The sequence below is a fragment of the Phoxinus phoxinus genome (assembly GCF_949152265.1).
Source record: "Phoxinus phoxinus genome assembly, chromosome: 4".
NCBI lineage: Eukaryota > Metazoa > Chordata > Actinopteri > Cypriniformes > Leuciscidae > Phoxinus > Phoxinus phoxinus.
The window spans coordinates 18,823,299-18,849,557 of record NC_136879.1 but is presented as its reverse complement, the minus strand read 5'-3'; the positions used below and the strand labels follow the sequence as shown (position 1 = coordinate 18,849,557).

Here is a 26,259-nt window from a genome sequence, read left to right as displayed (position 1 = left end):
GTATTTTCTTATAAATCGATTTATTTTTCTAGCCCAGTTTTTTATACAACAAGTGTTTAGTGCATTTCTTGTCTTACCACTTTTTTTTTTTTTTTTTTGCAAAGACTTTTTCTTTATTTATCTGGCTCTTTGTCTACTGTTTATAATTCTATTATTGTTGTTCAATTCTTCTGAGTTGCAACTGTATGGGCTATTTATTTTGTTCATTTAAAAAAAAAAATTGTGTGTGAATAATGCTCGAAAAACCACGTGCAGAATTTAACAACAGACCAATTCCTTTTAATTTAATTTTAAAAACACCTTACAAAAATTTATTAATTTCTACTGTATAGAAGAAAGGAACAAAATCAAGCAAGACTATAGACACACAGATTATTTATTAAGTTGAATTCATGCATGTGTGAAATGCAGCAATGCTGATTGAAACGGTAAAGGCTTCTTGTTATAAAAATAGATACAAGGGTTGGTAACACTTTATTTTACAGTGTCATTGTTATGTTGCACATAACACTTTACAATAATGTTTTATTAGTTAACATTAGTTAACTACGTGCATTAACTAATAATGAACTGCATTCAGCATTTCTTAATCTTTGTTAATGTTAATTTCAACATTTATCAATACATTATTAAAATAATGTTTAATACATTAACTAATGTTAACAAATTAACCTTTTTGTAAAGTGTTAAAGGGGTGGTAAAATGCCCTTTTCACAAGATGTAAAATAAATCTCTGATGTCCCCAGAGTGTGTGTGTGAAGTTTTAGCTCAAAATACCCCACAGATATTTTTATATAGCATGTTAAAGTTGGCACTTTTTGAGGGTTTGCAAAAACGCATTTTGTGCCTGGCCCTTTAAATGCAAATGAGCTGCAGCAGAGGGCGGGGTTTCAAGAGCTCGTGTGTGTTAGCAGCTGCGATTACCTCACGCAGACACACTAAAATGACAGAAACTGTTCTGCCTTTAATGTTAAAACGGAGTCAGACAAAGTTGGAGAGACTCAAGAAGTGTGAACAACATGTAGAAAGCAACAGGACGTCTCTGAATGGTTAGTTGATGAATGTATGTTGCTGATGTGGAGTTAACTATCTTCAATTAGCATATTCTGTCATATAGGAACTGTTGTGAGATGCACACACAGTGACTTTCTATTGCATGTGAAAAGATGGATGCTAATGTTTGAGCTGACTCACAAATGTACTCTTATACGACAACTTTTCCTCTTCTCAACATGGACTGCGTGTTCCCGGGGGCGGGGCTTATGCACATTTTAGGGTTGGCGATGTCACTAAACCCGGGAGGAATTTCGTGTAGTTCATACCAGCCGTTTGTTGTAGTCCTTTTCTTTAAAAGCAAATATCTTCCTTTGCTTTGTTGAGTGTTGTAACTTTGCAGATGTTGTTGCTCAAACAGCAACATTACACACTAACTCTAGTTAGAAAAGGGAAATCATACTCAACCACCCCTTTAACACTATAGTAACAACTATAAATGATGCATACCCTAACCCTAAACCAAACCCCAATCCTAACCCTAGTATACATGTAGTTAATTATTACTTAAATGTGTACAGACACCTTGACTTTAACAGAACTTATAATTATTCAAGATATCCCCCATAGTTTGTTATTATTGTTGTTGTTGGTGTTAGCCTACATTTTGTCTTTTTTTCTTTTCTTTTTTTTTTTGTAATAGAGTCCATTAGTTGAGTTTACTGTGAATAAAGCAGTGCCAGAAGAAGCGAGAGCAGGGTGCAGGACCATATGCCAGCAGAACTGGCTGAGATGCCGTTGCAGAGCAGAGTATCACAGCAGTCGCTGGTGAAGGTAAAGTTTAAACCAAAGGCAAACTTCTCTCCTGTTAATCCACACAGGGCAGGAAGAGCACAGCTCTTTTCATACAGGGTGACCTGAAAATCCCCTGTTCAAAGAAAAACACACATAATGTCAAGCACAGAAATAGACTACGTGCTCAATTTGTACGGCACCTTTTTGAAAATGTCTGGCTCATGCAAATGTGTTTGTTAAATCCTAGTAACATCCAAAATAGTACTCGACACAGCATGATCACTGGAATTTAAAGTTCTCATTGCTTGCAAGTAAATCTAGAGCATAATTCCAATCATCTGTCACTGTCACAGACTGAATGACGTTAATGACACATTTACCTCGCTGTCCTACAGCTTTGCTAGAAAGACAGAGCTGACCCGACGAACACCTGGTGGGGAACTTGAGACAGTCCAGGGGTGAGATGGAAGGAAATACACATGTATAACAGAACAGAGGAACTGCAAGAGGAAAATACGTATATTAGCAAATTTGTAGAAGATATGCAAAGACACAATGGAATTAAATCAGAAGCTTTCTATTTTCTTAGTGTATTGTAGAAAGAAAAAAAAAACATTAAAGTGCATCCTCCTAAAGCACGATCACTTCCTATTCCTAAACATTACTGTAATATAAAAGGGTTGACATACACACATATACATAAACTGTTTTAAGAGCAATATAAGAATAGTATGTAAGAGATAGTTTAAGCAATAAAGCTTATGGAAGTGAAAAAACTATTACAACAAATGTGAAAAACAATGGCATCGCTTTATCGATTACCTTTTTTTAACTTACCCACAGATGGGAGAAGACAAAAGAAGAGGATGTGTCTAAAATGTTGAGACATATTTAGATAGTCTTAGTCTACACTACAGCGTAATCCTTTTACAGGTCAGAGTGGTCCAGAATGTACATTATCATCTTTTCCTCTAACCCTGCCCTTTTAACATCAAAATGCGACTCCACCCCAGAACATAATTCAACCCAGACTTCAGCAGTTTGTTGAAGAAGCGCTGAGGTCAGATATCACTGGCAGAGCCCCTGAATGCCTTTTATATTAACATGTCTATTTTCAAAATAACAACAATTATTAAATCCTTGATTTATTGTTGGATTCACCTCATATAGTTTATGTATGCATTCAATCTATTCCTTTTGCCATTTATTGTAGATTCAAAATAGGTTTAAGGTCAGATATATTCCATTGCCTGTTCATTGCCAGCCAATCCCAAACATGCAAGCAGACACAAGTTAAATACTACATATCTTTAAAACAGCTGGCTTCATTTCAGCGAGAGGACTTTCAAATCTTAAGGTTACGATCTGATGCCTTTGCTGGCACAGGAGGAGCAGCAGCACAAATTTAATTACAGAACAGATTTGTTAATGAAAGACATGCAGGGTAGAGGATGAATGTCAAATGACTGTGGGTCTTGTGACTGTAGGATTCAAAAAGTTTAATTTTATATAAAGATTTAACTACTTAATTCAGAGATCTCTTAAGGCAGCTTGGATCATAAACTTTAAGCAGTGCAAGTAAAACAAGATATGAAATGTTACAGCCAATCAGTTGTCATTTTAGACAACTGCTAAAATAACACAAGGATTATTAACTCATTACTTTGGGGGGAAAAAGGTTGATCTGAGGTAGATCACACATTTACCAAAATTCAACTAAGAAAAGATTCACACAGTCCTTAAAGAGTTCATCCTCGTTCACCTGACTCTAAATACAGGAGATATATCAGCATTGCATCATACTGAGGAGAAAAACAACCAGACATTAATACATTTCATACTTTTATTGTAATCCAAATTTCTACACAATGGAGATTAGCGGTTAGATTTGGCCACTCTCTCCAGCTCATCTTTCTTCTTGATGGCATAAGAGTTGGAGGAACCCTGCAATACAAACAGAAAAATAACTGATAGCAGACAAAATTCAACAACGACAAGATGAATTTACTGTAGATGCTCTGGAGGTGTAGATAATAAAAATATCTGATCAGATTGTTTCTCACCTTAGCGGCGTTGATGAGCTCATCAGCAAGACACTCTGCAATAGTCTTGATGTTCCTGAAAGCAGCTTCTCTTGCACCAGTGCAGAGCAGCCAGATGGCCTGAAATCATAACACCAACAGACAATAAGTGAACACTTTCACATATGGACCAGATCTTCACCGGCCATTTCTTTGAACGACCAAATCGCAAAGGTCTAATAAAGTGTCTTGAGTTACCAAAAGCATCCTAACTTATGACAAGTCCCTTAAAAGTCAACATGCAACCCACAATAACTCATTTTAACTTCAAAATAACTTAATTCCTGGTGTCACTGATATACACTCTTAAAAAAAAAGTTTGTTTATTGGCATCTATGGTTCTATGAAGAACATTTAACATCCATGGAACCTTTACATCGCACAAATGTTTAAACACGACTTTTTTTTAAAGTCTCATGTACAGACGACAACGTTGTCAAAATGATCCCCATTTACACGGATTCATGGATCCTTTTCAAAAACTTGCACTTAGATGACGTTTGCATTTTCTAGCCACCAAAACACTAAGAATGAATGGCCAAACGCATAAAAAGTTTTCCATGTCGTGTAAATGAACGGCCCCTAAAGAAACTGTAAATAGCCAGATAGCCATTTAGAGACTTTTAGCTAGTTCTCACTCAAACGACACTTTAAAGAAAATCAGACCTGGTTGACCCTGCGCAGGGGAGACACGTCCACAGCCTGTCTCCTCACGGTTCCAGCACGTCCGATACGAGTGGAGTCTTCACGAGGGCCGCTGTTGATGATGGCGTTCACCAGAATCTGCAGAGGATTCTGGAAACCAAATAGAAATAGTCTACTATTAATACAGACTATTAATATCTCAGAAATGGTTTAAAAAATCATTACCAAAATCATCATTCTGCAAAATATTTAAACAGGCCTTATACTTTGCCATGACAAAACAAGGCAAACTAAAGCATGAATAAACCTGTAAAATGGCCTGACCTCGCCAGTGAGCAGGTGGATGATCTCAAAGGCGTGTTTCACGATGCGGACGGTCAGAAGTTTCTTGCCGTTGTTGCGTCCGTGCATCATCATGGAGTTAGTGACGCGCTCCACAATGGGGCACTGAGCCTTACGGAAACGCTTGGCTGCATATCTGCCGCTGGAATGGGGGAGGTATTTGGCATATTTCTCCTTCACGGCAATGTAATCCTATAGAAAGAGAGACATACGTTGATAGCACACAAAGAATAACATTTATATTGTTATTAATTTAACATACGGAACTGAAGCCACTAGATTTACTTGAATCATATATAACTTTAAAAAAAAAAGTATGTTAAAAATATTAAACGACAGGCTTTCGAGGAACATTTGTACATCTCTCACTTGTATTGCATTGCATTATGTTTTGACCACAATTAAAACTACATTGCTTAATTAAAACAAAGGCCTTTTTTGTCTAATATATAAATATATATACACATGATTTCAAATGTCAGACTTTACAGGGTTAATAGCAAATAAAAAACAAATATACAATCCTTACAAAACCATGTCCATGTCATGTTTAAGTCCAGCAGTGTGAAAGTTTCAAACACACCTGCAGTGAGATGTCATTGATCTGCACATCATCTGTGCTCCATTTGCCAAAGAGTTTGATCTCTGGTGTCTCAGCAACAGCTGGCGCAGCCTCCCAATCTTCAGCCATCTTCACAATGAAATGAGAAAAGTCACTTTTAAGTACATTAGGGTCCACAACAACACAGACCAACCCCCCAAAAAAATCATAAAGGTAGCAAAATAACACTATATTAACTGAGGGAGAAAAAGCAAGCTGAATTCAAAACAAAGTTAAATTGAATATAACTTAGCAGCGCAATTCTAATTTAAAAGATATGGGTGTCCACACAAAAAAAAGTGCTGCGAATTGTAATTAATAAAAAAGAAAAAAGTTTGATTCCATTTAAACAAATGTATATTGGAAGTATGAGTGGTAAATGGATATATAATCACGATCTCAAGGCTTCATATAGATTATGAATATGATCACAACCTAATTACATCCTAAATTTACTCTTAATCCGTACGGCGCACCACAAAAATACAGATAACATGTTTCATCCAAATTTGACACTTTGTGAAATAGAAAACAAAATGTCACAATGCACATGTGCACTCTTGGTCTTTTCTAAGGGAGAGACAGCGGGCTCAAGGACCGCTTACAGAAGACGCACAAAATCATCGTTTTGACGAGCTACATGACATATACGAGTCAAAATATGAATATGAATCTGTTAACAACCAGATGAGTATATTTTGATGTGGATGGAAAGGGTATAAAGGGTTTAAAATCTGTTTTTCGTCGTTACCTTCGCAGCGTGTGTGTGTATGGCGCACTCGAGCAGGCGGAAAGGAAGAGCGACACGAGGGCCGAGAAAAAAACCACTTCCGCTCGAAGCGCTTCCGTGTCGAGCTCTTCTTCTTCTTCTACTCTCTCGGTGGACGTTTGAGGGGGAGTTATCGCCCCCTGCCACTTACTGCGAATATAAGGGTACACAAATATGACCCAAAACTCTTAAAAAGCGAAGTTTTTTTATTTATTGTAAATTAGTCAGTGTACATAACCTCTAGAAAATGTTGCTTTTTAATGAGTTTTGCTGTTTTAGGGTTGAGGTTAGGGTAACAAGTTAAAAACTGTAACAAAAAATGAGAGATAAAAGTAGTGTAGCAATAAATACTAAATTTAGTCAAATTTCCTATACATTAAAAACAAATGTTTGATCAATTAGGAATTAAAACTAAAAGCCGCTTTACACCCGGCACGTTTTTATATACTGTTTGTTTCAGCAGAGCTTAAATTTATTTTTAGCTGGCATTAAATCTTTAGAGATCCAGCTAATGACAACTTAACCACATATCCTGTTTTTTCTTCTTCTTTTTTTTGCACCATTTTACAAATAAATAATTCAGTGTATGTCTATCTGAATACCTAGAACCAACGCAAATGCATGATCCTGGATCTCTATTGAAGTATATTATTTAACCAGTAGAGGGCGGTGAAGCATACACACACACACACTAGGCTACTTGGCTTTTTTTCACTCTACTTTTTTCTTTCTTTTTTTTTACAGTCTAGGCTTTACCCTTTACCATATGCATAAGGGGCCTGTCCAAATCATTGGGTCCAAATACCCACTTTGCATTGTCCCTGGTCTTAAAAAAATGGCAAAGTCCAGTCGCACACTAAATCCACACTATCAGAGCGGTCTTTGAGGCTAAGCGTATCCCGTCATTCACAAACTTTTAATTGTAAGTTAAATGAATTAGACATTGCATATCATTCGGATTCAAAACGTAAATTTTTGCACATTTTAGTGGTGCAGAGACTGCAGATTATATGTATTTTGTAAAACGTTTGAAAATGAAGCCCCACAATCATATGTCCCATTGAGTAAACAAAAATCTTAAAACACTTCAAGCCCACTTGAACTCTTTGGCCAAACTCTGAAAATACGTCCTGTAAGTAGACAAGTGGTCTAGATATGTATTCAGACAGGCTCGAGCTTTGAAGCTGAGGTTCTCAACCAGGAGCCCGTCCCGGGAGCAAACTTCCAGAGGGCCTCAGTAAATGTTTAAATAATTTATAACATAAACGTAATGAAAATGCTTTAAAAACACCAAAAATAAAGTTAAAATAATTTAAAATAAATATTATAAATAACAAATTTTATTTATAAAAAAAATATTACATTTAAACTGACATATTTTTGAGTTTATTTATTTTTGTTACATCAAAGAAGCACATATCAGCACAGACAAGAGGACCTTCAAATAATGTCTTGGACAAAGGGACACTGTTTTAAGACACTCATGTTTTATATAAACCTGATTTTGCATGTATCTGTTTATTGTATGTTATGCCAGTTTACTTTAGTTTAATTTAACTTCAGTTTCCCTTTCACTATTTATTTATTTATGAATGAATTAATAAGTTTCATTGTAGTAACAATTACTGACAGACACAGATCCATCTTCCTCACAGTTATTAGTCAGTTATTGGGTCTGTTTCAATATGTCTATTTTTGTGTATTTATTTAGTTGTCTTCATAAAAAAAAAAACATTTTATTTTAAAAGTATGCATCTTTAATTACAAAAATATTTAATTTAACTTCTCTTTTATTTTATAGTTGTTTTATTGCTATTTTTTTAACAATAACAATCAATAGCAAATCAAATACCTAAGTCAACATAAGAATATGAATAAAAAATAAAAATAAATAACTAATACAAATACGCTGCTTGATATGCAAATAGCAAAGGGGCTACGTGTTAGCATGCATTGTGAATAAATCAAAGGAAATAATTACGTCTTTACAGTAGTTTACGGTATTTCTGCTTTGGTGATGCTGTTAATGTATGAAGGCAATAAGCTATCCCTAATTTAAAAGTTTGTCTGTAGTAAAAAGTAGTAATTTAAGTTACATTTGAACAGTTCTATTTTCTTTCTCCATGGAAACTGCTGAGAAAGCGTTTGTTTGGGGCTTTTATTTTGAAATCCGCCTCACTGCAGGTTTGCGGAAGTTCTCGCTGCTGTTTGTAGCCTAACACACATACACATTCATATACACACAGACGATTTTCCGCTCAAATCTGGCTAAGAAACAACACACCAAAACATCATATTCCAGGAATCACACCGCTATTCGCTAGAAAAGGCCGAAGGAGACCCAAAAATAAGGTGTGATGTTGTTTACTTCTCTTTTTTGGCTCTTGTTGTGAAGCTATATTGTAAGTGCATGTATAACGTTAGGCCTATCACAGCCACCCTATGCAAAACCTCAGCTGCACTTACGCACACAGCGTGAGTCTGGAGTGACACTAAAAGTGAGACGGGTCTTGTATCTTTTGTGGTTTGTACATCACTGATTTAAAGATAAACAAGGGAGTTGACTAGCCATCCATCACACGGGGACGGGGCCTCTGCTTGCGCAAAAGTAGGGGGCTGTGTCTTAAACTAGTCTGCAACCTACCCAGGCAACATCATAGACATGTTTGGACTGGGGAATCATCATTTTGGGGCGTTATAGATTGATTCTAGGTAGACAGCTCACTAGGATTGAGACACAGTCAGAGTAAAGCCCCTCTGTCATGCAGATCATCGAGCCCTTATATCACAGTTAGACATGGACTGCAGGGGAATAAGCTTCATAACTTGCTGAAGCCAATAGTATGTGTATAATGTGTTGGGTATTAACAGTTGCACGGTCAAATATACCAATACTTCACAGCTGAACAATACATAGTTGTGATTTTGATCTATTATCCACATTATCATCCAGTTAGGACGCATGCTACTGCTTTTTTATTTGACCTGTTCCGAATCTTTGTCATTAGATGATGCCATTAAACTAGTCTTTATGACAATTTTAATATTTTTGACATCAGCCGATAACTCCCTGTTGCCAAGAGTATCCGGGTATTTTCTGAATATAGTGTATTTGAGTGAAATTAAGTAAATAAGGCTATTTATAAGAGAATAGTTCATTATAATGTTTAAAATAATATTTAAAATGATCAATAAATAAATATGAATATTATTTATATCAAAATAATATTAAATAAATATTTCACAGAATAGTCCTATATCCTAGAATATATGCCATAAAGATTAAGACACATTTTACTTATTCAATAATTATATATTAAATATATATATATACCCTGCAATACCCAACTCCCTTAATAAATGTAAATAATTTTGTACCTCACTGTTATAGTTTGTTATATTTTCATTTGATAGGAATCTTTATAAATATCCTTGTATTACTACTTATTCAGTTTCCTTATATTTCCAAGTTATTGTTACTATCGTAAGTAACGCTATAATATGGGGTCTCCATCAAACATTGTGTGTTTATTTTTGATAAATATATAAATAGACCAAGAGAAATTGGAATTCATAAATTCTATATATCTATTTATATATTATATAGTGTGATATACTATTCATAAAACACATTAAACATGTTTCGACACAAAAACACTGACTAAAACATGACTATAATAAACTAATGCACTAATAATTATATTGTTTCATAGATACTTTGATATAGACTTTGTGATATGCGAAGACTTACCCTGCTCCCCCCCGTATTGTACAGTATTGTTGATTTTTACAGTACAGCATGCAGCAGTAATTGTTAACATCATGTGCAACAATTATGATTGGTATTATTAGTGTGGCTGATCAGTTAACCTGTAATTGATCTCATGCAACCATTGCAGCAACTATGAAATGAATGTTTAGTTCATGGCTGGCCAAACTCAGTCCTGGAGAGTTTAGCTGCAGCTTGCCTCAACACCTGTCTGGAAGTTTCCAGTATGCCCAGTAAGGGCTTGATTGGCAGGTTTGGGTGTGTTTAATTGGGCAGCCGAACTCTGCAGGACAGTGACCCTCCGGGAGCAGGACTAGACACCCCTGGTTTAGATGTAAACTCAGCGAGGCTCAGTGGCGTCTGTTTGGGTTCAGATTTGCATTGCTCAGACACGGCGAGCGTGGTTGGTCACCAGGTCAAGGATTTGGTGAACTTGCACAAGCTAGTGGAGATTAACCGGCTGGACGTATGGTCCTGTGACGCACGGATCCCACGAGCTCCCACATGGAGTATTCAGAGCAGATGCGGCACTGTAATATTAATAATAGTTTGTGTTTGGAAAAGCGGGTAATGAAAAACATCTGGAGGTTTGAGTGATTTTTCTTCAGGTCAGTACTTCATGCTTGAGTTTGGCTGCTGTGATCTTTATGGAGGAAACCAGCACACAGCCGTACTTATTGACGAGGTTCCTGCTGCACATTTCCTGTTTATCGACTTTGCAAAGCTCACCTCGCATTTGCGCTATGTCTGACACGTGTGTGTGTGTGTGGGTGTGTGGGTGTGAACATAAAGTGTGAACTCACACCCTAGCCGGTGGAGATCAACTTCCTTCTATTATCAAATACTAACCTGAAATGTTGATGGCAGTGAGCACTGAACCTTCCTTTAATCTGGTTATTTTTTTTGGTTGTTGTTTTTATTTACTTGTTTAAATATATATATATATATATATATATATATATATATATTATATACACACACATTCGCCTCATTATTGTCTGTTTCTATGGGCCGCTGTACGCCGTCTGCTATATTGGAGAGGTCAAGGCCGGTCCGTAAACACTCGAGAGTTCGAGTGACAGTGCGACTGCAAACGTAGTTAGATGCATGTCTGAATATCTATATCTGCAATAGATGATGAACACAATACAACAAAACAAAGGCGTTAGCTAACATGACTATTAAAAGTTAGGCTAGTATAAAAACCTGTAATATTGAGAGTTAAAAGATATAAAGACACAACTCATTGATTTTTACTGTGAGCGACAACACGTTGACTGCTTGTTTAATTTTGTTTCATTCATTAGGCATATTTTTTTTAAATTTCTTTTGGTTGTTATGTTTGTTTTCCCTTGCTCTTTATTTCTTTCTGTGACTTCAGAGTTACGGTTTTCTTTTGCTGATTCTGAGTTGGTTCTATTATCTGTCGTTTTGTTTTGGTTATTCTTTTGCTCACGAATGAGTTATCGTTTGATTGTTTGTCCATTCGTTCTTTCCCAGTCATTTTCTTGAATCTTTCCCTCCCTTTTTTAACATCCTCTCTGTTTCCTGTTCACTTTTTCACAGCTGGGCTCTCTGCTACCTGGTTGCCCTGGTAAGGTGTTGCCATGCCGTTCCCTTTCGGTAAGTCTCACAAGTGTCCCGCGGACATTGTGAAGAATCTAAAGGACAGCATGACCATTCTGGAGAAGCAGGACATTTCGGACAAGAAGGCTGAGAAGGTATTTGTGCAATGCGCACGAGTGTGTTACTGTGTGTTTGGGCTTGTACTGTTAATGTCACCTATTAAAGAGTTTCACGAGGCCGTTAATAAGAGGGGTGTGTGTCTGCAGGCTTCTGAAGAGGTGTCCAAATCTCTGCTGGCGATGAAGGAGATTCTCTACGGCACGAGTGAGAAGGAGCCGCAGACAGAAGCCGTGGCTCAGCTGGCTCAGGAGCTCTACAACAGCGGCCTGCTCAGCACCCTCGTCGCAGATCTGCAGCTCATTGACTTTGAGGTAATACACTAAGCCACAAAATATATACTTTTCACATGAAAAGTAAAAAGTCCCTCAAAATCCACTGAGCAGCTCTCAAATGCTCTTTAAAGGCCCGATGCACTTCTTTTTCGTTAGACTTCTTAAAAATACTTGACCAGTGAAATACTGTTGGCGAACATCCAGACGGCGCCCACGCTTCTGAGAGAGACGTTTAGATGTATATGTAAAATATGCAGTGTTGGGGAAAGTAATGCATTAAAATATTGCATTATTCTTAACTAATTTCGTTACTTTTTAAGAAAAGTAATGCGTTACATTACTTTGGCGTTACTTTTTTTTTCACCCGGGCTGGGCTTGTTTTTTTAAAAACAAAAAAGTTATATTTTTGGGTAAATGTAAAGTCCCTTTCACACCAAAAGTGAAATAATAACCCTCAGGCTGAAGGAAATGTAAATGAACGCATGTACAGTAGAGGGCGCCGCCTAAGTAAACCTTTCAGCTGCTGCCATTCTGGATAAAGGAAGAATTAAGATGCAGGAGAAAAAAAAGTTTAACACTTATTTAAACCATAAGGAAAAATTACAATAGATTTTTGATTTAACTAAACCATCGAAGGTCAGAAGCAAGGACATTGGTCAATAAAGTGAGATTAAATGCATAAAAATGTACGTTTTATTTAACATATTTAGTTATTGGAGGTTTGCATAGTATTCTGATTCTGCATTTTACTTGAAAAAGTACCAATGTAGTACAAAGGTGTTTACTAGCCAGAGCAACATTTAAACTTAGAGCTTTTAAACTTTCTAGTTTACACCTATACATTTACATTTATTCATTTATGCAAAGCAATTACAAATGAGCTAAATCGACTTAATTACAGGTTATAAAATATATATATATATATATATATATATATATATAATATATAGATATGAAGACTTGGGATCCAAAAGCCTCTAAGTGCCATCTAAAATGTTCTTCTAAAATGAGCATTTTTTTCAAGCTCGTATATTTAAGGTCAGTAATTTCACTTTAATGACAATTAATAGGTAATTTTCATTGCCATTAAAGTGAAATAACTGAACATAAACATACAAGCTTGATAAAAATGATAATTCTAGAAGAACATTTTAGATGGCACTTTTGCTTCTGAAGTCTACATACATACATACACACATACATACACACACACACACACACACACACATATATATATATATATATATATATTTAGGCCTGGTTTCACAGACAGGGCTTAGATTAAGCCAGGGTTAGGCCTTCGTTCAATTAGGACATTTACATATCTTTTATAAACATGCCTTTACAGGTGTTCATCTTGAGACAAAACAATGGCACTGACATATTTTAAGATGTGCCAGTGCAAGTTGCTTTCAGTTGAAACAGCTCAAACATGAATTCTAGTCTGGGACTAGGCTTAAGCCTTGTCTGTGAAACGGGGGATAATAACTTAAAATAACTAGAAAAAGTGAATTCATTGTAAAAAAAAAATATATATATTTTTGCATGACTTTTCCAGGTCTAAAATGAAACATCCCTCATATATACATGTTTTCCATGACCATGACAACCCTGGTTCATAAATTAAATCAAATTAAAAATTACATTTTCAAATTAAAATAGGAAATATGATATCAGTTTATATCTTGATTTTAAGCGTATTTTTTTAAGCGCATGGTCTTATTTTGAATAATTTTAAGCCAAACACCCATTCAGTTAGAAAAAAAGAAGTCTATACTCTAGCACTGCATCTACAGTCGACAACTGACTTTGAGTCGGACAACGTGTTGTCCCTTTTTTTATAGCGCTATCAAAGTAAGATCTCTAGTGTCGTCTAGTCTAGTGCTCCACTAACTAACTTGCTCTGCAGCAATAACCAGACAGACTTCAGCAAATGCTCTTTAAATTATTGAATCACGGCTGGGAGAGTTCTCGAGCAATTCTCAGAAAAGCTCTCCCAAAAAGAAGGTGGTTACAACAGTAAGAATAACATGACCTATGACTCATGATCATTTTCTTTCAATATATGATCATTCACTATTCAATCTGTGCAAAACAAGCCCCCAGTTCACCCTCTGTTACTGGAAGAGCAAATTTATATCTCAAAATCATTTAAAAAAATTGGGGAATTTAGAAGTTAATTTGATTACTTATAAAATAAAAATGTTTCCAAACAATACATATATTATAGAATATTATATTTTGGATATTGTCTAGCCAGCATCTAAAAGTTTCAACACATCAACAGAATACATTTTGTTGTTCAAGTGTTAGAATGTTAGGCCTGTAGGAGAAGTAATGTTAGATGTTAGAATTATGATTAGTTTAAAATACAATTCACTATTTTATAAAAAAAAATATACATCACAATAGCCACAAAAGAGATGCTCTCCTTCTCCTCCAATCAAAAGTGGCTTCTTATTATGCAACCGAGAGACGTTAATATTGTGTGTATTAACAGATGTCAATAGCAACTGTCTCGACTGGCCACTTGTGAACGGGTCAGCCGAGACGGTTCTAATACCAGGTGTAAACTGTATTTATTTCTCAAATTCCAGTTTGTGGAAATACACGTTTTTATTTTATATTAATTGAGCTTTTCAGTAACTATTCTGCTTTTTTTTCTTCTTCTTTAGGGGAAGAAAGACGTGGCACAGATCTTTAATAATATTTTGAGACGTCAAATCGGCACACGGACGCCAACTGTTGAATATCTGTGCACTCAACAAAATATACTCTTCATGCTGCTTAAAGGGTGAGACACACACACAAACATATTGTGAAGACATTAATTTGATTTTCATATTCACCTATTTAATATATAACCTAAAATGTGGCAGTGGTCAGACTAGTTCGATCTGCTTTTCTAATTTTGATGCTGGTGTTTCGATCATATCTCAAACTAAGATATCAAGGAACTGGTTTTGTGACTAAAGTGAGACTATTGGTAAATATTTTAGATGAGCTATCTGATGCCAGATGAGTATTTACTCTAGTGAGTCAGCATTAGCAGTGGGTACATCTTATCCTACATCAGCGATGCCATCTTCGATGTGACTTGTTTAGATAGTTCACAACATGTAAGTGCTTTTCCAATTATTAAACTCCTTAAAACTTCAATATTTAGCAGATTAGAACAATCAAGCAGTTGAGATATGTAATATAGTATATATCGCCCTACACTAGTATATTGTTGTATATGTGTACAAATATATGTTGTGTGTATGCGGATAAAGTTAGACATACTTTTATGTCCAAATTCATCTGGGTGATAATATAGTTATGTTTTATGAAAAAATCAAGCAGTTGAGATTAGCTATTTACTATATATTGCTTTTACGTGAGTGCATGAGAATAAAGTTGGATATAAATTACATCCAACTTCATATTAGACTAACTAATATTTGATTTTAGACTACTTTTATGGTACTTTTTTGTTATTTTTTGGAGCTTCACAACCCCTGACCACCATTTAGTTTCATTTTATGAAAAAAGTAGCATGAACATCCAACTTAAACGTGCTGTATGTAATTTTTTGACTGTACTAAAGCATAAAAATACCATAATTTTGGAAACATGCCAAGTTCAAGTACGTATTTCTCTGAAAAACACAATGCTACAACAGTTATTTTACTTTGAAATGTGTTCCGTGTCATTATGTCTGTTTTTGTTTCGCTCTGTTTGATCCCGCCCACTTTCAATTTACCTTTCAATTTTGACTCCCGGGTTGCCAGTTAGAGGGAAAAACAGCATATTGCAGCAATGGAAGTCAACAAACAAACTGGATCAGAGATCGCAGTTCGTGTCCTCATTCTGGCAACCCACGTGAGCATCGACTCCAATGAGGAGGCGGGCAGGAAAGCACTCTCCAATTTTTTGAATTTGGACTGCAGTACCTATTTCAACCACTAGCTGTCAATATTACATACTGCACCTTTAAATCTCCTTCTGGGTCTATGAATGAAATAAAGTTTTGGAACAACATGACGATGTGTTTATGGTGGCTAAATGTTCCTGTCTTTTTTGCAGTTACGAGTCTCCAGACATCGCTCTGAACTGCGGGATCATGCTGAGGGAATGTATACGGCATGAGCCGCTGGCAAAGATCACCCTCTGCTCTGAGCAGTTCTACGATTTCTTCAGATACGTGGAGATGTCCACGTTCGACATCGCCTCGGATGCATTTGCCACTTTTAAAGTTAGTATGTTGACAAACAAACAAGCCGAGGTGTTTGTTTTGTCTGGGCGCATTTCATCTTCAGATGCTCTGTGTAATTATTCTGTCTGATCAATTCCATTTGTTTGGTTTTCTTCCAGGATTTGCTGACGAGACACAAACTGCTCAGCGCTGAGTTTCTGGAGCAACACTATGATAGAGTGAGTTACTGACTTTTCCTTTCATTTATTTAGTTTCCATCACTGTCTGTTGTCATTGGATCTGATTGGATTCGTCAGTCATTCTGCAACTAGTTCCTCGAATTTGCATTTGTTTCTTAATGTGAAAGTCAATACATTTTGGAAGTGATTTGAATGTGAAGTGGGCCAAAAAAAACATTAGTCACACTTTAAAATATTTCAATTTCTTTACAAATGAATATAATTTCTGCATTTGTAGAATTTATATTCATATGTAAAGAAATTGAAATTGATTTTAGTGGATGTATGAAGTAAATTCTTCACATCAATAACAGCTTTTTGTAACATTAGGCAACCATGTCCAAATACTTTTGTTATAATTTTAGTCAATATTGCTGCGTTCACACTGCTAGTTATGGGATTGACAACCGCATTTACTTACAGGTGTGAGTCTCGAAATGTCCCATTCCCACAGCAACTTGCAGTAGTCTCTCGAATACTGTCTGTATAAACGTGCAATGAGAGTCAGGCTAGTATTACTAGTAACCATTGCGGTAGTAACCAAATGAATATCAAAGATGGCGACGTTTATAAAACTGAAAAGCTTCATCACTTTTGACACGGCAAGGAGAGCTGCGAGTCAACTATTCGTTAACCGACCGCAGCTTCTATACCTGGGTGGAGAGTGAAGCATTTGACTCGCACGTAGATCACAAAACCTTCAGATGACACAGCTCATATCTCGCTGTTTCTGTAAGTTACTGAAATCGAAACTACACATGCAAACCCGCAACACACTGTAGAGAAGCGCTTGTGCAGTGCAGGGCATCTCTCTCCAAATGTCTGGCGCGAGACAACTACCGGTAGTTGTCCAGTCCGGTTCCTTTCACACATTGCAGGTTTTTCCCAAGAATCCGGTTGTGTTGTGAGTCCTGAAAATGTACAGGTGTGAGTTCGGTTATAAAATGTGGTTGTCACTCTCGTAATTAACTGAACCGTGTGTGAACATAACCATATTAAGGACTCAAATACAGGACGTGATTTGCTTGTAAAGTGCTATCTTTCTTTAAAATAAATGCCACTTGATTTTATATTTTATGTATGCTTTAGTTTTCGGGGCTACTGTATGAGAAGAAGCCAGGCAATCTGATATTTACTGTATTTCTCTGTCCTTTCTTTTCTCCACTTTTGGCCTTCAGTTCTTTAGTGAATATGAGAAACTGCTTCACTCAGAAAACTATGTGACTAAGAGGCAGTCGCTAAAGGTAAGGAACGGGTTGATTTGCATGTTGTTGTGCTTATTAAAACGTCTGTTCAAAAGGTTGGGGTCTTTTGGGAGTTTTTGAAATAAGTTTTTTAGTTGATCAAAATACAGTAATATTGTGAAATATTATTTACAATTTTAAAAACTGCTTTCTGTTTGAATATATTTGACAATGTAATTTATTCCTGTGATGCAAAGCTGTATTTTCAGCATCATTACTCATCAGTGTCACATGATCCTTCATAAAACTGATTATTTTTTTCAGTATTCTTTGATGAATAGAAAGTTTTAAAAAAATACATTCATTTGAAAAAATTTATAACATTTTACAGGTGAAACTCGAAAAATTAGAATATCGTGCAAAAAGTAATTCAACATTTCAGTAATTCAACTTAAAAGGTGAAACTAATATATTATATAGACTCATTACATACAGAGTGAGATATTTCAAGCCTTTATTTGTTATAACTTTGATGATTATGGCTTACAGCTTATGAAAACCTTTTCACAATATTCTAATTTTGAATTTGGGGTTTTCATAAGCTGTAAGCCATAATCATCAAAATTATAACAAATAAAGGCTTGAAATATCTCACTTTGCATGTAATGAGTCTATATAATATATTAGTTTCACCTTTTAAGTTGAATTACTGAAATAAATTAACTTTTGCACGATATTCAAATTTTTCGAGTTGCACCTGTAAATGTCTTTACTTTTGACCAATTTAATGTGTCCTTGCTGAATAAAATAAACAATCTCTTAATATTTTTGCTCACAATTATTTGAACAGTAGTGTATATCTATATGTGTGTATAGTTGTGTCATTGTACAGCTTTATAATGCATTTAAAGTGAAAGTGCACATGTTTACTGTAGCCATTCTGGTGTGTTTTATGTATTTCCTCTCAGCTTTTGGGAGAGCTGCTTTTGGACAGACACAACTTCACTATAATGACGAAGTACATTAGCAAACCAGAGAACCTCAAACTCATGATGAACCTACTGAGAGACAAGAGCCGCAACATCCAGTTTGAGGCTTTCCATGTGTTTAAGGTTTGAATCTATCATTATTTCACCAACTCACCACAATGTCAACCCAAAACTATGTCTCAAGCTTCAAAACTTCTGAGTGACAAGGTCTTTCTCTGCGCATTCAGGTGTTTGTGGCCAACCCGAACAAGACTCAGCCCATCCTCGACATCCTGCTGAAGAACCAGACCAAACTCATCGAGTTCCTCAGCAAGTTCCAGAACGACCGAGCCGAGGACGAGCAGTTCAGCGACGAGAAGACCTATCTAATCAAACAGATCCGAGACCTCAAGAGGCCAACCCCGCAGGACGCTTGAGAAGGATAACGAACGGTTAAAAGTGCAACGAGGACGTCTAGACGGGGTTTTAGGCGACGTCTGGACGATGTTTCTGGGACGTTGAGTGGCCGTAGCACTGGGCATGTTTTTGTGTTTTGCAGGAACCGTTAAATGCCGTTTGAGCTCGGCGGGGCGAGTAACGTGGCGACGAGGATGAAGAAGAGTCTTGCTTCGCTGGACACACAACCTCTTCCCCTTACAATGTTTTATTCTCATGTTTCAAAACAAACCGAGCAAAATGAACAGAAAGGATGGATGTAGATGCTGCTGCTTTATTGCACATAAAGGAGGAGGGTTTTGTACCTCATACACAACCATACACTCAAATGTCTCTTGATGCTAATTAGCCCATGCAAGTTGAGGATATTAATGAATACTAGGAAATTTGACATGCATAACGCGCTTATGCAGTAACCCATTCAAACACACTCCTGTCAACACATTTGCTCACTGTCGCCCGAGGAGTTGCATAAAAGCTACAAATGTGACGCATCAGCATGTTTCGCACATTTTGAGGTTGCATATCCTGGGTGAATAACTGTGTAGGCCCTACATACTGTAGGCTTTTTTTTTATCATCTTCCCTTTGTTGTTTTGGCTTTGTAGACTTCATTGGATGTGCGACGGCACCTCACAGCCTCTTTAACGGTTTCATTTTGAAAGTCATGGAAATGAGTAAATGAGTGTGGTTTGGTGAGCTAATTGTGGCTGCGCTGTCGGTTCTGGTTTAACTTTGCCATTCCTTTCTTATTGTATTAGTCACTGCGTTAAGTGGGTGTAATGGAAAGTTAACTTGTGATACCCGAAAGATTTCTTGTGGTCGTGACATTAAGATTTGTGCCCTGCTTAGTCTTGTTTTCAGTCAAACTAAACACCCACTGGCATAGTGTATCCATTTGTGTTAACCAGGGCCATTGGTTTGATCATTTGGTGAGCGCATGAGTGAATCTCACAAAAAAATCACATTTAACCTCAAAACCAAAAGGAAAATCGTATGTTGAGACTTTCCTATTACTATAAAGCATCTGGTCTTAATTTTATTTTAGCCAAAAATTATTTTAATTATTTTAAATTCCCAATAAGCTTTTAAATATTTTTTACCAGAGTAGTACAACAAGTATAAATGACAGTATTATTTATGACAATTTTCCCCCCAACATCCGTAATGCATATACATATATATATATATATGTGTGTGTGTGTGTGTGTGTGTGTGTGTATTACGGATGTTGGGGGGATAATTGTCATAAATAATGGGACAAATCTTTAATAGTCTAATAACCATCCACAAACTATAATTTCATATGTCTTGCTTTTGAGTTTGAGGTGAAATGTGACCTGGACAAGTTATTTTCTGGTTTTGTGTAACTCAGATACACCAGCTCAGATACTGTATCTCTTCCCTTGCTGTTTTTAATTTTTGGGAAAATAAATGTGATATTATTAGCAGCAGACAAATCTGAAATGGTTGAAGGTATTATCACCTAATTGTGGATGCTGAGAGAAAAGTTTGAGCACCCACATCTTTATGAATGTTTTAACTTATGTTTGTTTTATTAACAGTGCGGTGGTTGATGGGGGTTGTCATTTAATACTTTAAAGTTGGTGCAAGTCTGCAAAACTACACAAATCGGAAAGTGATTTGGAGGGTTTTGGTTGATCATTTTCAAGTTATGACTGCTTTCACTCACAAGACAGCCACACTCATCTGCCATAAATCCTTCATTTCTCCCTTAAACAAATGCAACTGTGATTCATAATGGTATCCCTACTCATTTTCAATGCAGAACTTTGCCGAACTCCCACTAAAACATGTTCTGTCGAATGTTTACAGTACTGGTCAGAATAACAGGGATTGACATGTTTATAACAGTATTTTATTTTAGTGGAAAATACAGTAAAGTGAAAATACAGTAGTTTTCATTGGTCACATCATCTTGTAAGCCTGACATCATAATGGCCCAAAGCATTAAGATTTCTGAGAATTAGTCAACTTATCTTGTGTTGTGGCAAAAATTCATCAAACAAACATCACTGCGTAAGGGAGACTCAGAGTCAAATTATAAAATTAAAGTATTTATTCTTGCAAGAAGGAGCAGTCTAATACACAGCTGTTACCCTGTGCAGAAGAGTGACACACCCCCAGACAGACTGAACCAGCTTTTATCTAAGATTCAAGGTCTTCTTCTTCAGAACCCTCCTCCCACAGTAGTTTTCCATCCAGTGGTTTTCCATAGACAAGGAAGCCATAACACTAGTTTAGATTCGTCACTAAGCCCCCCCTGCATCAAATGGCCTTCTGACATCTAGGTCAGAGGTCCTCGTTCGTCTGTTCTCTGGAGTGTCTCTCCCTTCTGCCTTCCCAGGTACATAAACAGAATCTTCTCACGGAGAAGATAGAGGAACTTACATAGAGGAACTTACATTCTCTCGGGTCAGACCGTCGCGATTCCTCACACAGCATCTGACCTCCCAATGCTATGCTGACCCCGGTTGGCCTCCGGTAATCAGCGCTCAACTCTCATACCTTCTCACATATGGCACCTCCATCCGGAGGTGCCCAGTGTTATTGCGTGACCTCCCTGCCTTAGGTATAGTCCCCTGGCCAGAAGGATCTGCCCCGTCGTTGGATAGGCCACTCGTACCCACTGATGACCCGCTCACACAATCAGTTTTCTTCAACAGAACTCAGCTGTTTTTTTTTCTGGAGCTTAGGAAAGACACATTCAGGAGTCACCTCTATCTGGACTGCATGCCTAATAAATGTTAAGGGAGACAGGTTAATAACAGTATTTAATAACAAATCTGTTAGACCTGTCCGAATCAACAAAATCTCAGTGAACTTTATTCACATCCATCTATTCAGTGTACATCTATAGCATGGTCATAGGTCCTGTGTCATGGTGAAGGCTAAGATCAGACAAATACGTTACTGGTCCTAAAATAACAAGTACAAAAATGTCACTTCTCAATTCAGGTCTACATTATTATTTTAAAGACTTCTTTAAAGTCATTCAGTTTTACAAATCTAAAATATTTAAGTACAAATTGCCCTCTGAATGGCAATGATTTCCTTTAACATGATTTCTTTTAACATCTGTGTCTATAATTTTCAACTGAAACACTGTGCTTTACTAAATAGCTTATTGTCATGACAGGCTAAGATAACAGCCTTCTGACATTGAATGAGACAGAGACTCTGAGGCCTTCAGGACTTGGTACACTTTTTTGTCATACTAAACATTCTCTACTTTATCTTTTAATTCTGGCAGCTTAAGGCATCTTTGCCAGAAATTACATACGCTTTCAATATCAAAATAATTTTAAAGTTGTCTTTTGCCCATACATCAGGGAATTTAGACATTAAAAATTTTCCACTCATATGAGTCTGCCACACTGGCAGTTTCAGTCAAGTCCCAAAGCTTCTCTTTTGAAACCAAAACATCATCTTCTAGCTCCTTCATGGTCAACACCAAGCTGTTTGTTTAATCAGATCCCTTTCTACAAAATTGTTTTTACATTTAGCAACCCAGTGCTACTGCTTCTGCTTATTTGATATTAAATACAAATAGTTATTCTATTTCTCAATAAGGTTTCATTATAACATCTCAATTTTAGTTGTCAGATTCTCAATTACAATCTGCAAAAAAAATGTTTAAGCGTTTCATTAAAAGACAATCATCTTTTTAGTTACCTTTACAAATATTTTCCCTATCTGTAATTTTACATTTACTGGTACTTTAGTTCTTTCCTTTTAAAAGGATTTCCTTACAACTTAAATCTTTCAACTTTCTTTTCTCTTTCAATCTACTTACGACTTCCATCTATCAACTTTCTTTTCTCTTTCAATCTACTTACGACTTCCATCTATCAACTTTCTTTTCTCTTTCAATCTACTTACGACTTCCATCTATCAACTTTCTTTTCTCTTTCATTTACTTAGCACATTCTTTTCACTTCCCTTAGCCCTGCATTCACATTCTTGGTTCTTTCTCAGACGAAAACTTTAATATCGTCATTCAAATCCTGTTCTACTTTCAAACCCACATTAATCCACGTCACTTTCACATTCCATCAACTTTCTTTTACACCTTTCTGAGTGGTCATTTACAGTTGCTGCTAAATGACCCCACTGACCACAATTAAAACATTCTCTGTCCCCTTCTCATATAGCTCGATCTCTCTGTCCCCTTCTAGCAGCTCCAACTTACTGCACACACTTGAAGCAGTGTGTTCCAATCAGTTTGTAAACAGAGCTGATAAGCAGTTCTCTCTATTCTTTGACGGTCCACCAGTGGCGGATCACACTAGCCAAATCATAATCTTCATCATTATTATTGGCAGAACATTAATTTTCATAAACTGCACGGAAATCCATAAATTGTTTCTAAGTTGTTTTCACAAAGTTTCTGTTTAACTTTAACACTTGTCCAGGGAAATTTATCCCCGACCCATAATTTCCTTTATAAAACAGACAATGTCTTTTGCCTTCAATGACTTAATATCAACCAAATATCTGACATTTTACATTATTGAATTTCAAAATCTGTCTTTACATTTCTCTAATTCGGTATTATCATCAACAACAGTGATTACAATAGCAAGTACACATTTAACATCCGGAAGCCGGGCTGAATAAGCACGCGCTGTTGCTGTACTCCCAGCATAGCTGGAGTCTTTAGGTTCAAAAGATAATGGTTGTCAAACCAAAAATAAACATAATTTCACTCTTTATTTTACCATTAAAATATAGAATTGTTCCCCATTTTGCTTAATGAAACATTCATTATCTTTATATCATGTTAATCCCTGTTAATCATACTCAATACCTTATTATTTTTAATCTGAACCTCACTTTTCATACCATTTCTTAATCTGACTTAACAGGCGTTCATATATAGTTCCATACATTTTATCAGAAATGTTATTTTCATAACATAAATTTTCTACAGTTGTTTTCTCCTCAAAATGGTTAGTCTGCCGATTCAACAACTATTATCATTACTGTCTCTGTGCCACTTATCTTACCACTTACTGTTTTTTACAGAAACCAAAATATCATATTACTCAAATCTCAATCCTTCACAAAGAGGATCAACTTTTGTTACAAAAAATCTTCTGACATCTAATGTCATGCATCCATCTAATGGATGAAAAATAAAAACCCTTTTATCAGTTATATTCAATCTTACTATATGGCAATACATTCTAGCCAACTCTGTTCTCTTTTATCTGCTTCAAGCCAAACAACTCATTGTCTCTTCACACTTTTACACACGTTGAACGCAGACACAACAACCTTTGTTTCTCTCTGCCCTGTTCAACTGATTCCCGCACCGTCTTTAATCTTGTTTCTCAATATCATACATTTCTGCCCTTAATTTCTATCTCATTTGACAAAACACCGGTGTACCAAATTTCGCAAGCTTGCTTTTGAGACTTCCCCATATTAGCCGCTCATCTGTTTTCTGTGGATTTCTCTTTTACGCGCGTTCTCTTTATTTGTCAAGCGTCCCCGACAAACCCGACCTTTCTTTTAACCCAGTCGGACGGGTTACACTATTAGTGTCACTATTAGTGTCCTCCTAATTACGGTTTACCAAAAAATCTGTTACGACTTTCTTGGCTCCCCCTAATTAGCCTCAGCACCCAAAAATAATTTGCTCCGTGGTGGAACAATTAATTTCCAGGTACCTATCTGTATGAAATGTCTTGGTCTGCCACAGTTCTCAATTAATTCCAGATTATTTATCTGCTTGAAATATCTTGTTCTGTCACAGACCTCAATTAATTTCAGATTATTTTCCTCGTATCTGTTTGAAATATCTTGATCTGTACGTAGATCTCAATTAATTTCAGATTACGTACCACAGAAAACAGTTCTCAGCCAATATGGTTCAATTTCACTCTTCCCCCAATTAAACTTAATTTCATTATACATTACCCAGAGATGTGTTGTTCTGAGCCACCTGAGTTCTTTGATTCCAGTGTCCGATCCTCCCGGGCTCTGACATCGGCCGGCCTCTCTCTCTTAAGTTTACGAGGTAGAGCTGGAACTTACTCAGTCCAGGTGGCCAAACACCGTCCGATCTCAGGTCCAGGAGGCATCGTCCAAGGAATCCCACTATTCTGACACCAAATTGTTGTGGCAAAAATTCATCAAACAAACATCACTGCGTAAGGGAGACTCAGAGTCAAATTATAAAATTAAAGTATTTATTCTTGCAAGAAGGAGCAGTCTAATACACAGCTGTTACCCTGTGCAGAAGAGTGACACACCCCCAGACAGACTGAACCAGCTTTTATCTAAGATTCAAGGTCTTCTTCTTCAGAACCCTCCTCCCACAGTAGTTTTCCATCCAGTGGTTTTCCATAGACAAGGAAGCCATAACACTAGTTTAGATTCGTCACTAAGCCCCCCCTGCATCAAATGGCCTTCTGACATCTAGGTCAGAGGTCCTCGTTCGTCTGTTCTCTGGAGTGTCTCTCCCTTCTGCCTTCCCAGGTACATAAACAGAATCTTCTCACACTAACAAGTGAGAGTCACACATGTGACATTCTTTGAATCATCTATATTTTACTAAAGATCAATGAATATCATAAAACCGCCACCACACTTGCATCAGTGCATGTTTCTATTTTGCAGCCTTAGATTAAGCATGGGCATCTAAAGGACAAGCTGGAAACTTCTTGGCCTGCTGTCTGTTCAATTAATCAGTCCAATCTAACCTATATAGATCTGGCCCGAGTAATAAGACTTGGGCACAGAAACCTTGAGTTTCATCTGAAATGTCAATCCGTAGACGGACTAACAGTTGGAAATAAAGTTTGGAATAAAATACATGTTTCTACTGTCTTTTGTTCTTCGGTTAAAAAGCGGTGGTTATTCAACAAACTTACAACCATGTTTAAGTAATACCATAAATTATAAATAAGAATACATTAGCCTATATTATATTAATATATTAGCCTATATTATATGAATATTAGCCTATATTATATGAATATTAGCCTATATTATATTAATATATTAGCCTATATTATATTAGCCTATATTTTATTATATTCATTCTGGAATAATTTCATTTAACATTCTGGCACCTTGTCTGTAGTCAGACAGATAGATAGATAGATAGATAGATAGATAGATAGATAGATAGACAGACGTATGGCTATTGTTATGATTTTTGAACGTTATTAGCACATGATAGGTCATTAAGTAGCCTATTAGGCGTTTTTTTATATGCAAGTGCCACAGTATTACCATCAGATAGATAGATA

The 26,259-nt window shown here is 36.4% G+C and overlaps 3 protein-coding genes across 3 annotated transcripts; 1 reads left to right on the top strand and 2 right to left on the bottom strand.

Annotated features, from left to right (window-relative positions):
* Positions 1 to 266: 266 nt before the first annotated feature.
* lypc (ly6 domain containing, pigment cell) lies at positions 267 to 2,807 on the bottom strand. Its single transcript, XM_079610874.1, has 3 exons — positions 2,626 to 2,807; positions 2,169 to 2,288; positions 267 to 1,921 (listed from the first exon to the last, which is right to left on the bottom strand). The coding sequence occupies exons 1-3, from the start codon at positions 2,675 to 2,677 to the stop codon at positions 1,713 to 1,715; spliced, it is 381 nt and encodes a 126-aa protein (XP_079467000.1). The 5' UTR covers positions 2,678 to 2,807; the 3' UTR covers positions 267 to 1,712.
* Positions 2,808 to 3,617: 810 nt separating this feature from the next.
* Positions 3,618 to 6,327, bottom strand: rps5 (ribosomal protein S5). Its single transcript, XM_079610873.1, has 6 exons — positions 6,209 to 6,327; positions 5,440 to 5,547; positions 4,839 to 5,048; positions 4,536 to 4,664; positions 3,852 to 3,950; positions 3,618 to 3,732 (listed from the first exon to the last, which is right to left on the bottom strand). Exons 2-6 carry the CDS (start codon positions 5,545 to 5,547, stop codon positions 3,664 to 3,666), a joined length of 615 nt encoding a protein of 204 aa, XP_079466999.1. The 5' UTR covers positions 6,209 to 6,327; the 3' UTR covers positions 3,618 to 3,663.
* A 2,029-nt stretch (positions 6,328 to 8,356) lies between these two features.
* On the top strand, positions 8,357 to 25,596 carry cab39 (calcium binding protein 39). Its single transcript, XM_079610866.1, has 10 exons — positions 8,357 to 8,578; positions 11,562 to 11,716; positions 11,828 to 11,992; positions 14,629 to 14,747; positions 16,022 to 16,190; positions 16,310 to 16,369; positions 17,548 to 17,613; positions 18,522 to 18,665; positions 18,770 to 21,344; positions 25,484 to 25,596. Exons 2-9 carry the CDS (start codon positions 11,603 to 11,605, stop codon positions 18,956 to 18,958), a joined length of 1,026 nt encoding a protein of 341 aa, XP_079466992.1. The 5' UTR covers positions 8,357 to 8,578; positions 11,562 to 11,602; the 3' UTR covers positions 18,959 to 21,344; positions 25,484 to 25,596.
* Positions 25,597 to 26,259: the final 663 nt, after the last annotated feature.